The sequence below is a fragment of the Oncorhynchus gorbuscha genome, linkage group LG10 (assembly GCF_021184085.1).
Source record: "Oncorhynchus gorbuscha isolate QuinsamMale2020 ecotype Even-year linkage group LG10, OgorEven_v1.0, whole genome shotgun sequence".
Lineage (NCBI taxonomy): Eukaryota > Metazoa > Chordata > Actinopteri > Salmoniformes > Salmonidae > Oncorhynchus > Oncorhynchus gorbuscha.
The window spans coordinates 88664846-88678726 of NC_060182.1; the positions used below are offsets into that span (position 1 = coordinate 88664846).

The following is a 13881-nucleotide window of genomic DNA, read 5'->3' on the forward strand; positions in this document are numbered from 1 at the left end:
CTTCATCAAATCTGGAATCTCACGGCTAGCATGCAGTCTGTCAGAAAGTTACTGAATGTGCTAGTCTTACTGAGTTCTTGGTGATGGACTGACTCTAAAACATGAATGCTCTTTGTGTATCTGTCCTAACTGTCCTGCGGTGTGTCAGATGACGGCTGGCCGCTGTCACACCCTTCTGTCCCCAGTCACCGAGGAGTCTGGGGAGGAGGGTACCAGCAGTGAGATCTCCTCTCCTGTCTGTCGCTCCCCTTCTCCTAGCACTCACACACAGGTATCACATACTGAGCTCTCTCTCTCTCTCTCTCTCTCTCTCTCTCTCTCTCTCTCTCTCTCTCTCTCTCTCTCTCTCTCTCTCTCTCTCTCTCTCTCTCTTCTACTCTCTCTCTCTCCACTTTCCCTGCAGAACATGAGGGATGAAAGGATTCTCCATCCCCTGTCATCCTGTATTAAATGCATTGCATTAGCACTGATTAACACATAGCTGCTGGCTACTGTACTTCTCCACAAAGTACCTGCCCACATACCTTAATGTGTACCGACCTAGGCGCCAAGTAACACTATGGTGCCTCTTTGTGAAGGATTACACAGCAACCCCTCTATCTGTGAAGGCTTACACAGTAACCCCTCGATCTGTAAAGGCTTACACATCAACCCCTCTATATGTGAAGGCTTACACATCAACCCCTCTATCTGTGAAGGCTTACACATCAACCCCTCTATCTGTGAAGGCTTACACATCAACCCCTCTATCTGTGAAGGCTTACACATCAACCCCTCTATCTGTGAAGGCTTACACATCAACTCCTCTATCTGTGAAGGCTTGCAGATCAACTCCTCTATCTGTGAAGGCTTGCACATCAACTCCTCTATCTGTGTACGCTTACACATCAACTCCTCTATCTGTGAAGGCTTACACATCAACTCCTCTATCTGTGAAGGCTTGCACATCAACTCCTCTATCTGTGTAGGCTTACACATCAACTCCTCTATCTGTGTAGGCTTGCACATCAACTCCTCTATCTGTGTAGGCTTACACATCAACTCCTCTATCTGTGAAGGCTTGCACATCAACTCCTCTATCTGTGTAGGCTTACACATCAACTCCTCTATCTGTGTAGGCTTACACATCAACTCCTCTATCTGTGTAGGCTTACACATCAACTCCTCTATCTGTGAAGGCTTGCACATCAACCCCTCTATCTGTGAAGGCTTGCACATCAACTCCTCTATCTGTGTAGGCTTACACATCAACTCCTCTATCTGTGTAGGCTTACACATCAACTCCTCTATCTGTGTAGGCTTACACATCAACCCCTCTATCTGTGAAGGCTTACACATCAACTCCTCTATCTGTGAAGGCGTACACATCAACTCCTCTATCTGTGTAGGCTTACACATCAACCCCTCTATCTGTGTAGGCTTACACATCAACCCCTCGATCTGTGAAGGCTTACACATCAACTCCTCTATCTGTGAAGGCTTACACATCAACTCCTCTATCTGTGAAGGCTTGCACATCAACTCCTCTATCTGTGTAGGCTTACACATCAACTCCTCTATCTGTGAAGGCTTACACATCAACTCCTCTATCTGTGAAGGCTTGCACATCAACTCCTCTATCTGTGAAGGCTTGCAGATCAACTCCTCTATCTGTGAAGGCTTGCACATCAACTCCTCTATCTGTGTAGGCTTACACATCACTCCTCTATCAACATCAACTCCTCTATCTGTGAAGGCTTGCACATCAACTCCTCTATCTGTGAAGGCACATCAACTCCTCTATCTGCTTACACATCAACTCCTCTATCGCTTACACATCAACTCCTCTATCTGTGAAGGCTTACACATCAACTCCTCTATCTGTGAAGCTTACACATCAACTCCTCTATCTGTGAAGGCTTACACATCAACTCCTCTATCAACATCCTCTATCTGTGAAGGCTTGCAGATCAACTCCTCTATCTGTGTAGGCTTACACATCAACCCCTCTATCTGTGACTCCTCTAGGCTTACACATCAACCCCTCTATCTGTGAAGGCTTGCACATCAACTCCTCTATCATCAATCCCCTCTATCTGTGAAGGCTTACACATCAACCCCTCTATCTGTGAAGGCTTACACATCAACCCCTCTATCTGTGAAGGCTTACACATCAACTCCTCTATCACATCAACTCCTCTATCTGTGTAGGCTTACACATCAACTCCTCTATCTGTACACATCAACTCCTCTATCTGTGAAGGCTTGCACATCAACTCCTCTATCTGTGAAGGCTTACACATCAACTCCTCTATCTGTGAAGGCTTGCACATCAACTCCTCTATCTGTGTAGGCTTACACATCAACTCCTCTATCTGTGAAGGCTTACACATCAACTCCTCTATCTGTGAAGGCTTGCACATCAACTCCTCTATCTGTGAAGGCTTGCACATCAACTCCTCTATCTGTGAAGGCTTGCAGATCAACTCCTCTATCTGTGAAGGCTTGCACATCAACTCCTCTATCTGTGTAGGCTTACACATCAACTCCTCTATCTGTGAAGGCTTACACATCAACTCCTCTATCTGTGAAGGCTTGCACATCAACTCCTCTATCTGTGAAGGCTTGCAGATCAACTCCTCTATCTGTGTAGGCTTGCACATCAACTCCTCTATCTGTGTAGGCTTACACATCAACCCCTCTATCTGTGAAGGCTTACACATCAACTCCTCTATCTGTGAAGGCTTGCACATCAACTCCTCTATCTGTGAAGCTTGCACATCAACTCCTCTATCACATCAACTCCTCTATCTGTGAAGGCTTGCACATCAACTCCTCTATCATCAACTCCTCTATCTGTGAAGGCTTGCACATCACATCAACTCCTCTATCTGTGAAGGCTTGAAGGCACATCAACTCCTCTATCTGTGAAGGCTTGCACATCAACTCCTCTATCTGTGAAGGCTTGCACATCAACTCCTCTATCAACAGATCAACTCCTCTATCTGTGAAGGCTTGCACATCAACTCCTCTATCTGTGTAGCACTTACACATCAACTCCTCTATCTGTGAAGGCTTACACATCAACTCCTCTATCTGTGAAGGCTTGCACATCAACTCCTCTATCTGTGAAGGCTTACACATCAACTCCTCTATCTGTGAAGGCTTGCACATCAACTCCTCTATCTGTGCACATCAACCCTCTATCTGTGAAGGCTTACACATCAACCCCTCTATCTGTGAATCAACTCCTCTTGCACATCAACATCATCAATCAACCCTCTATCTGTGAAGGCTTGCACATCAACCCTCTATCTGTGAAGGCTTACACATCAACCCCTCTATCTGTGAAGGCTTGCACATCAACTCCTCTATCTGTCAACATCAACTCCTCTATCTGTGAAGGCTTGCACATCAACTCCTCTATCTGTGAAGGCTTACACATCAACTCCTCTATCTGTGAAGGCTTACACATCAACTCCTCTATCTGTGTAGGCTTACACATCAACTCCTCTATCTGTAGGCACATCAACTCCTCTATCTGTGAAGGCTTGCACATCAACTCCTCTATCTGTGTAGGCTTACACATCAACTCCTCTATCTGTGAAGGCTTACACATCAACTCCTCTATCTGTGAAGAAGGCTTACACATCAACTCCTCTATCAACTCAACTCCTCTATCTGTGAAGGCTTCCTCTAGATCAACTCAACTCCTCTATCTGTGAAGGCTTGCACATCAACTCCTCTATCTCTATCTGTGAAGGCTTACACATCAACTCCTCTATCTGTGTACACATCAACTCCTCTATCTGTGAAGGCTTACACATCAACTCCTCTATCTGTGAAGGCTTGCACATCAACTCCTCTATCTGTGAAGGCTTGCAGATCAACTCCTCTATCTGTCTGTGAAGGCTTGCACATCAACTCCTCTATCTGTGTAGGCTTACACATCAACCCCTCTATCTGTGAAGGCTTGCACATCACATCAACCCTCTATCTGTGAAGGCTTGCACATCAATCTCCTCTATCTGTGAAGGCTTACACATCAACCCCTCTATCTGTGAAGGCTTACACATCAACCCCTCTATCTGTGAAGGCTTCAACACATCAACTCCTCTATCTGTGTTCACATCAACTCCTCTATCTTACACATCAACTCCTCTATCTGTGAAGGCTTGCACATCAACTCCTCTATCTGTGTACAGGCTTACACTGAACGGTAGTGTACTCCTCTTTTATGTTTATCTGTGCAAGTCATGCTTACAACGCGACTAACAGAACATCAACTCCTCTATCTGTGAAGGCTTGCACATCAACTCCCTCTATCTGTGTAGGCTTGATTTCACATCAACTCCTCTATCAACTCCTCTATCTGTGAAGGCAACTTACACATCAACTCCTCTATCTGTGAAGGCTTGCACATCAACCCCTCTATCTGTGAAGGCTTAGGGGAATAGGAACAGCTCAACATCAAAGGATCAACCCCTCTATCTGTGTAGGCTTACACATCAACTCCTCTATCTGTGTAGGCTTACACATCAACTCCTCTATCTGTGTAGGCTTACACATCAACTCCTCTATCTGTGTGAAGGCTAACACAGGAGACATCAACAGGATCTATCTGTACACATCAACTCCTCTATCTGTGAAGGCTTACTCTCTGGTGAAGGCACATCAACTCCTCTATCTGTGAAGGCTTACACATCAACTCCTCTATCTGTGACTCGGCAAGCTGGGATGAGAACAAGGCTGGTAACACCCAGACTACTCTGAAACGGCTTACACATCAACTCCTCTATCTGTGTGAAGGCTTACACATCAACTCCTCTATCTGACCAATCGTCTGATTGGCCCCTCTATCTGTGAAGGCTTACACATCAACTCCTCTATCTGTGAAGGCTTACACATCAACTCCTCTATCTGTGAAGGCTTACACATCAACTCCTCTATCTGTGAAGGCTTACACATCAACTCCTCTATCTGTGCTCGGCCACCAAAAGCGCTGGCGAATACACATCTCGAACAATCTGTGACAGTAGAATCTTACACATCAACTCCTCTATCTGTGAAGGCTTACACATCAACTCCTCTATCTGTGTTACATCAAAGGCTAAACAGACGGGATAACATCAACTCCTCTATCTGTGAAGGCTTGCACATCAACTCCTCTATCTGTGAAGGCTTGCACATCAAGTCCTCTATCTGTGAAGGCTTGCACATCAACTCCTCTATCTGTGTACGCTTACTTTGCTCACTTATGTTGTCTTCTTTCAGATGGGACGAGACACCCTCCCCAGAGCTCCCGTACAGGAGCTAAATGACCCGATGTTTGAATCTGAGGCTAACCTAGATGACCTTCAACGCTCCTGGGAGACCCTGGAGAATGTGGTACGCAATTCATATATACCTAATTTATGCTGCTATCTACACTACCGTTCAAAAGTTTCTTGGCAATTTCTCGCAAGGAATAGTCTTCATTTCTCAGAACAAGAATAGACTGACGAGTTTCAGAAGAAAGACATTTGTGAGCCTGTAATCGAACCCACAAATGCTGATGCTCCAGATATTCAACTAGTCTAAAGAAGGCCAGTTTTATTGATTCTTTAATCAGGACTACAGTTTTCAGCTGTGCTAAAATAATTGCAAAAGGGTTTTCTAATGATCAATTAGCCTTTTAAGAAGATAAACGTGGATTAGCTAACACAATGTGCCATTGGAACACAGGAGTGATGGTTGCTGATAATGGGCCTCTGTACGCCTATGTAGATATTCCATAAATACATCTGCCATTTCCAGATACAATAGTCATTTACAACATTATTAACAATGTCTCCACTGTATTTCTGATCAATTTGATATTATTTTAATGGACATATTTTTTTGCTTTTCTTTGAAAAACAAGGTAATTTCTAAGAGACCCCAAAACTTTTGAACGGTAGTGTATGGCCTATCCTCACTTGCTTTTATGTTTGACTACTGTCGTGGCATATTTCTGCTTTACCAAATGAGGAGAGTTACAAACTACACACCAGTCAGAGTTATACTTAAACTCCATCTTTAATAATAATAAGCTTTGCAATAGCCTTTTTGACTTTCAGTGATGCGCTATCTCTAATGAACCATTGAAAAGTGACTACAGAAAAATACAAAGATCTTTTATAGCCAAGATACACTCCTCTCAACTGACATGATGAACCACAGATCTTAGGAACTGTTCACAAAGAAATACCTTTTCTTGAGAAAGGGGTATCCCTTAGCCAGATAACATTCGCTATAAATTATCGTTCAGTTTGGTCCCTCAGACGAGATTCTAATCTCATTCCTGGTACTTCATAGTACAAAAACACCAACTCATCCAATGGCACAGTATATCAATGATCAACTCTAGATACTCCCATCTCAAGTAAACCCCCTCTTGACCCCACTCCTGGACAAGCTCACTGAGGGGAGTGAGCCTCTAGGTCATACACTGTCCCAGGATAAGTGTAAGATCAGAGAGGACATACAATGTTTCCAGACACTGCCATACACCTCCCCCCAATGGGAAAAGGAGGGCGTGACTGGCACACAGACATTGTGGAGACAAGTAATTGGTTCCCCATTAACCACGTCATCCTTTCACATGGTTTAAGAATAGGTAAAGACACATTCACACATGAAGACAATGTTACATTCTGTTCTCTTCCCTTTCTGATATTGGGGATAACACTATAGTCTAAAAGGATACATTCTAATGACAAACATCTCACATAAGCATATTATGCAAATAAAACATCTTAATTATCTATGTTACCCAACTAATTCTGATTCATCCGCCACACTATCTCAACTATTTGGAAAAGTTTATAAATCTACTGTGAAGTACAACTATTTTTGACTACTGCAATGTCCTCTCCTGTCCAGATCAGTGAGAAGCAGAGGTCTCTGTATGAGGCGCTGGAGAAGCAGCAGTGCAACCAGGGTTCTCTTCAGTCTATCTCCTCTAAGATGGAGGCCATCGAGGCCAAACTCAAAAAGCCACTGGAGGCTGACTGGAGCACAGATAGTCATATGGAAGCCCATCAGGTAAGGGAGTATCAGTATTGCTTGAAACTGAAAACATAACATTTCGCTATGCTCAATAAACCAATTTCCGCATGACCTCTCGGTATGCTCATGACCCTATGTTTTCCATATTCGTCATCTACAATGTGATATTATGGTTCCTTCCCATCCTAACTAACACTGTTATTCCCTCTACCAGACTGTGGTGGAGGAGGTCCAGAGGCTGCAGGAGGAGATAGACAAGCTGCAGACCAGCTTCTCAGACGAGCTTGGTTCTGATGCTGTGGACGACACGGCCCACCAGCTGGCCATGCAGTCCACCCTCACTGTCCTGTCTGAGAGGATGGCCACCATACAGATGAAGGCCTCAGGAGAACGACAGCTACTGGAGGTAGTCAAGCTCTGTGTTCTGTATCTGTAGCAGATAGGGGCACTGACACTGTCAGATTTTTATTGATATTTTATTGTGTTACTATTTTTCCCTTAGTTTATTTATCGAAATTTAGCTTTTCACAGTAAGATTGTGCACTTGACAAAAAAATGTTATTTTATTTTGATTTGATGTTCATTAAGCAGTAGATTTGAAGGTTTGAGTGTCTAAGTTGAGATGGCCATTAAAAGTATGTATATTGAGGAGTCAAGCTTCGTGAGCATAACAACTAGCTGTGCCTAGCATATTTCATGTGATGTCTTGTCACGTGCTGCCCTGGTCTATCCAGGAGCGTGTCAGTGACCGTCTAGAGGAGCAGCATCAGGAGCGTCTCAGTGACCGTCTAGAGGACCAGCATCAGGAGCGTGTCAGTGACCGTCTAGAGGAGCAGCATCAGGAGCGTGTCAGTGACCGTCTAGAGGACCAGCATCAGGAGCGTGTCAGTGACCGTCTAGAGGAGCAGCATCAGGAGCGTGTCAGTGACCGTCTAGAGGAGCAGCATCAGGAGCGTGTCAGTGACCGTCTAGAGGAGCAGCATCAGGAGCGTGTCAGTGACCGTCTAGAGGACCAGCATCAGGAGCGTGTCAGTGACCGTCTAGAGGAGCAGCATCAGGAGCGTGTCAGTGACCGTCTGGAGGAGCAGACCTTACGACATTACCTCAACCAAGCCAACCAGATGGACCAATGGCTGCTCAGCACCCGCGAAGCCCTCCGTCCCAGTGCTGAGGAGGAGCAACTCATAGACGGCCAGGTTAGAACAGAGGTCCCCCTACTGGCAGATAAACACATACACACATGCACTCACACATGCACACACACACACACGCACACGCACACACACACACACACACACACACACACACACACACACACACACACACACACACACACACACACACACACACACACACACACACACACACACACACACACACACACACACACACACACACACACACACACACACACAGGCACGCACGCACACACACACACAGGCACGCACGCACACACACACACAGGCACGCACGCACACACACACACAGGCACGCACGCACACACAGGGACGCAAATTTGCACAGACACACTCCCTTTCTTGAAGAGACCTGTTTAACTTACACTTAGGTCAGGCTATGGGTCTCATCTTAATGGAGGATTAACCCTTCATGTAGGAATCTTTGAGGCAACATTTACTTTGGGTCTTCTGTGGTAGCTCCAGTATATTTTCATTGCAAGGACGTATTGTGATCCAGGCCACTTGGGAATCTATACTTGAGAGGGAACATGTATGCTGAACATGGGATTAGTGGTAGTGTGCTGTGTTGTTAGGGAGGCGTAGGTGTTGGTAAGGAGGTGGCCCTACAATGATGAGAGACCTGCTGCTAATGAAGGGGCCTGGCGGTCCAGTTAACTGTCTGCCTGGTTAACTGTCTGCCTGGTGGGTCTGGTTAACTGGCTGCCTGGTGGGCCTGGTTAACTGGCTGCCTGGTTGGCCTGGTTAACTGGCTGCCTGGTGGACCTGGTTAACTGGCTGCCTGGTGGGCCTGGTTAATTGGCTGCCTGGTGGGTCTGGTTAACTGGCTGCCTGGTGGGCCTGGTTAACTGGCTGCCTGGTGGGCCTGGTTAACTGGCTGCCTGGTGGGCCTGGTTAACTGGCTGCCTGGTGGGTCTGGTTAACTGTCTGCCTGGTTAACTGGCTGCCTGGTGGGTCTGGTTAACTGGCTGCCTGGTGGGTCTGGTTAACTGTCTTCCTGGTGGGTCTGGTTAACTGTCTTCCTGGTGGGCCTGGTTAACTGTCTGCCTGGTGGGTCTGGTTAACTGTCTGCCTGGTGGGTCTGGTTAACTGTCTGCCTGGTGGGCCTGGTTAACTGTCTGCCTGGTGGGCCTGGTTAACTGTCTGCCTGGTTAACTGTCTGCCTGGTGGGTCTGGTTAACTGTCTGCCTGGTTAACTGTCTGCCTGGTGGGCCTGGTTAACTGTCTGCCTGGTGGGCCTGGTTAACTGTCTGCCTGGTTAACTGTCTGCCTGGTGGGCCTGGTTAACTGTCTGCCTGGTTAACTGTCTGCCTGGTGGGTCTGGTTAACTGGCTGCCTGGTGGGCCTGGTTAACTGTCTGCCTGGTGGGCCTGGTTAACTGTCTGCCTGGTTAACTGTCTGCCTGGTGGGTCTGGTTAACTGTCTGCCTGGTGGGCCTGGTTAACTGTCTGCCTGGTTAACTGTCTGCCTGGTGGGTCTGGTTAACTGGCTGCCTGGTGGGCCTGGTTAACTGGCTGCCTGGTTGGCCTGGTTAACTGGCTGCCTGGTGGGTCTGGTTAACTGTCTGCCTGGTGGGCCTGGTTAACTGGCTGCCTGGTGGGACTGGTTAACTGTCTTCCTGGTGGGTCTGGTTAACTGTCTTCCTGGTGGGCCTGGTTAACTGTCTGCCTGGTGGGCCTGGTTAACTGTCTGCCTGGTTAACTGTCTGCTTGGTGGGTCTGGTTAACTGGCTGCCTGGTGGGCCTGGTTAACTGTCTGCCTGGTGGGCCTGGTTAACTGTCTGCCTGGTGGGCCTGGTTAACTGGCTGCCTGGTGCTTGATTGACTGGCTGCCTGGTGCCTGATTGACTGAAGGATCCACTTGGAAGGCAGCACCATGTTTGAGCTGGCCTCTCTCCTGCTGCTCCAGAACATGCTGCAGGAGATAGAGCAGAAGGTGGTGGCCCTGTCGGAGCTGACCATGCGCAGCGAGAGCCTGCTTCTGGAGGGAAGGCAGGAGACGCGGATGGACATGAGGGAGGACACAGAGCAGCTGGCCAGGAAGCTGCGGACGCTGAAGGGAAGTCTGCTGGAGCTGCAGAGGATGCTGCAGGACAAACACATCAACATCCAGGTCAGGCTTTTTTCTGGATACCTGTAACTCTCACTAAAGTGCTCTCTGTGAGATGCATGTGATTACGTTTAAGAGTAAACCATGTATTGGTGTCAATGGAGGATTTTAAAAAACAAACTCTAAACACGTACCTTTATTAGGTTAGTTCACATTTCAATCCCTAAAAGGATCTTCACCAGGTCAATATCCTAAGTGCTAACCATCGAATGTCTAATGCCTTCGCCTTGTTTGACAAACAGGACACTCTAGCATAGGATGCTTTCCAGGAGATGAAAGTGTCACTGAGTAGATGTGATGTCTCTGTGCTGAGCCCCTTCTAGTGTCTTCTTTCTCCTCTGAGCCTTTAGCATGATGCCCCTTTAGCATGATGCCCCTTTAGCATGATGCCCCTTTAGCATGATGCCCCTTTAGCATGATGCCCCTTTAGCATGATGCCCCTTTAGTATGATGCCCGTTTGTCTCCTCCTGGTCTTTACTGTGGCTAATGTTAGCAGGGATGTAATTGGGTGAACTGGATTGCAAACAAATGTGCTTGCATTATCTGTCTTGCTCTCTTGTTTGAGGTTTACAAATCAAAATAACAAGAGTTTGATCTAAATCTACTCAAATAATCTTAACCTAGCCTTGATGTTTGGTCGGTCTTGTTGTCAAGATATGAATCAAACGAATCCTTACATGAAAAACCATATCTCTTGTCTTTTTGCTCACAACTGTTTCCATAAATAACCCTCTCTCTGCCTGTGTCTGGTTCCATGGCTCTCTGCAGGACCAGGAGGAGAGTGAGTCTGACTCCACTCTGTCTCAGGGGCCCATCGTGCAGGACTGCCTGGTCCAGGCCCATGCCACACTCTCACAACACCACCAGGACAGCCTCCAGAGACAGAGGGTTGGGAATTCTTTCTCTCTCAAACATAGTCACACTATCAATGCCATGTCCGTGTCTGAAAGATCCTGTTTGTTTGTTAGTTAGTTCGTTCATTCATTCATTCATTCAAAGAGAAGCAGACTGATCACATTGGTGTGTCGTTGTTGTTTAGGAGCTGGAGGAGCAGCTAGTTGAACAGAAGAAGCTGTTACAGTCTGTAGCCAGTAGAGGAGAGGAGATCCTGATAAAGCAGGCCTCACCTAGCAGTGTCAGGTATAAACACCTGAGAGAACAGCAACACAATGGTCTGACATGGAGATTCTGTTGACTTTCCAGCACTTTATCTTCCACACTGTGTCATGTTTTTACGTTATGTGATGTTGTATATGTTTTTGGTCTGTTGAGGTTTTTTGCTTCATGTTATGTTTTTGGTGTGCAGTATGACGGAGCCCTGCTCTCCAGAGATACTGCTGGAGCGAGAGACCCGGGCTGCCCAGTACCAGATGAGACAGAGGTGGGAGAGCCTGAGGAAAGAACTGAGCACCAAGCTCCAGCTCCTACAGAAAACCCTGGAACAAGACCACAAGCAACAGGTCCTGACCTCACCGTCCATCAATGCCTACTCCCAGCGGGCAACACTGGTTGAAAGGCTGTTCTGGTTTCAACCAGATTTAGCCGCTGAGCTGTAGCAAGTACTTTTATAAATCACTATGAACTCATACCCTCTGAGGTAGTGTGATGTCTGACGGGGACGTGGCCATACTCTGTTACAGGTTTCCTCCAGAACTACCGCTGGGACACTGTTTAAAGCAGAGATCTGTAAAACAGAGGACACATCTTCACTGAAGATGTTATATGAGGGTTTCAGCCAAACGATGGAGGAGATGTCTTGTCAAGTAGGTTAATAACGGCACTATAACATCACTGTTATTGTACTGTATGTTATCCTTGTTTTCTGTTTTTGAATTATGTTTACATATGGAAATATACAGTTCAGCTATGCACTGTATCTATCAGGAATGGGGACAATTCCATTTCAGCTCGGTAAATCCTTCCTGAATTGACTGAATTGAAATGGGAGTTTCTGTTTACTTCTTGAATTGACTGTATTGAATTGGAATTGACCCCAGCACTGGTATCTCTGTCAAAGACTGGGGCCTCTGAGGGTAAGGTGATCCCCATGGAGCAGCATCTCTACCAGGCTGTGTCAGCGACCTCCTCCTGGCTGGATGATGTAGAGAACACCCTGTTCTCTGGTCCTACGCTGCTGACGGAGAACGCTGAGACACAGCTACAAAACCAGGAGGTAGACCACTGCAACACTTAACATCCTTTTTCACAAAGCACACAACGTCTACTCTCTTAGTATTATGACATCTCAGAATGTGATCATGGTCTTTAGAAACAGCCAGCCGGTCCCTAATCATCCTAGCCCTTTTGAGATGTTCAGATCTGAAGGATCTGTATAGATATAAGCAGTGTAGTGGTGGAGCTTCTGTATTGGGCAAAGGGGAACATTCCTGTGTTTCACCTGGTGCCAGGGATGTTTTTGGTGATTCTGTCATCTCTGTTTCTTCCAGGCCTTAGGGAGGGATGTCAGTGAGGTCACTGGGGTGGTTAGCCACAGTCGGGGTCTCCTAGGCCAACCTACAGGGCTGTGTGCGGAGGACCAGGTCCTGTTAGAGGACACACTGGACTGTCTGACAGAGAGGCTGCAAACTCTGGACTCTGCCCTGGAGCGACGCTGTGAACACAAGAGGACTAGGATGCAGGAACTCACTGCCTACCAGGTATGTTAGGATCATAGTCCATGGTTAGGATACTCTATATGTACATGTGGTGTACGTGTCTCTAGTCATTGTACTAGGATGCAGGAACTCACTGCCTACCAGGTATGTTAGGATCATAGTCCATGGTTAGGATACTCTATATGTACATGTGGTGTACGTGTCTCTAGTCATTGTACTAGGATGCAGGAACTCACTGCCTACCAGGTATGTTAGGATCATAGTCCATGGTCAGGATACTCTATATGTACATGTGGTGTACGTGTCTCTAGTCATTGTACTAGGATGCAGGAACTCACTGCCTACCAGGTATGTTAGGATCATAGTCCATGGTTAGGATACTCTATATGTACATGTGGTGTACTTGTCTCTAGTCATTGTACTATTATGCAGGAACTTAGCCACAGACTAACAGGTTAGGTTACTGTACATGTGGTGTACTTGTCTCTAGTCATTGTACTATTATGCAGGAACTTAGCCACAGACTAACAGGTTAGGTTACTGTACATGTGGTGTACTTGTCTCTAGTCATTGTACTATTATGCAGGAACTTAGCCACAGACTAACAGGTTAGGTTACTGTACATGTGGTGTACTTGTCTCTAGTCATTGTACTATTATGCAGGAACTTAGCCACAGACTAACAGGTTAGGTTACTGTACATGTGGTGTACCTGTCTCTAGTCATTGTACTATTATGCAGGAACTTAGCCACAGACTAACAGGTTAGGTTACTGTACATGTGGTGTACTTGTCTCTAGTCATTTTACTATTATGCAGGAACTTAGCCACAGACTAACAGGTTAGGTTACTGTACATGTGGTGTACTTGTCTCTAGTCATTGTACTATTATGCAGGAACTTAGCCACAGACTAACAGGTTAGGTTACTGTACATGTGGTGTACTTGTCTCTAG

At 46.4% G+C, this 13881-nt stretch overlaps 1 protein-coding gene across 14 annotated transcripts in view; it reads left to right on the top strand.

The window, feature by feature from the left end:
* Positions 1 to 13881, top strand: part of LOC124046690 (nesprin-1-like) — a 182390-nt gene that overhangs the window by 118854 nt on the left and 49655 nt on the right. For 7 of the 14 annotated variants that reach the window (XR_006841047.1, XM_046367362.1, XM_046367360.1 and 4 more), the window contains 13 exons: positions 149 to 271; positions 5254 to 5367; positions 6883 to 7038; positions 7115 to 7126; positions 7223 to 7414; positions 7743 to 8204; positions 10113 to 10316; positions 11083 to 11202; positions 11354 to 11454; positions 11621 to 11774; positions 11955 to 12077; positions 12332 to 12487; positions 12762 to 12971. Coding sequence is in view for 13 of the 14 variants with exons in the window: in XM_046367362.1 (XP_046223318.1) it covers positions 149 to 271; positions 5254 to 5367; positions 6883 to 7038; positions 7115 to 7126; positions 7223 to 7414; positions 7743 to 8204; positions 10113 to 10316; positions 11083 to 11202; positions 11354 to 11454; positions 11621 to 11774; positions 11955 to 12077; positions 12332 to 12487; positions 12762 to 12971 (2127 nt within the window). In the remaining variant the exon portion in view is untranslated. Of the gene's footprint in view, positions 1 to 148; positions 272 to 5253; positions 5368 to 6882; positions 7045 to 7114; positions 7127 to 7222; positions 7415 to 7742; positions 8205 to 10112; positions 10317 to 11082; positions 11203 to 11353; positions 11455 to 11620; positions 11775 to 11954; positions 12078 to 12331; positions 12488 to 12761; positions 12972 to 13253; positions 13278 to 13881 lie in introns of those variants that run through there. The other 7 variants (XM_046367361.1, XM_046367372.1, XM_046367365.1 and 4 more) reach the window with 6 other exon arrangements.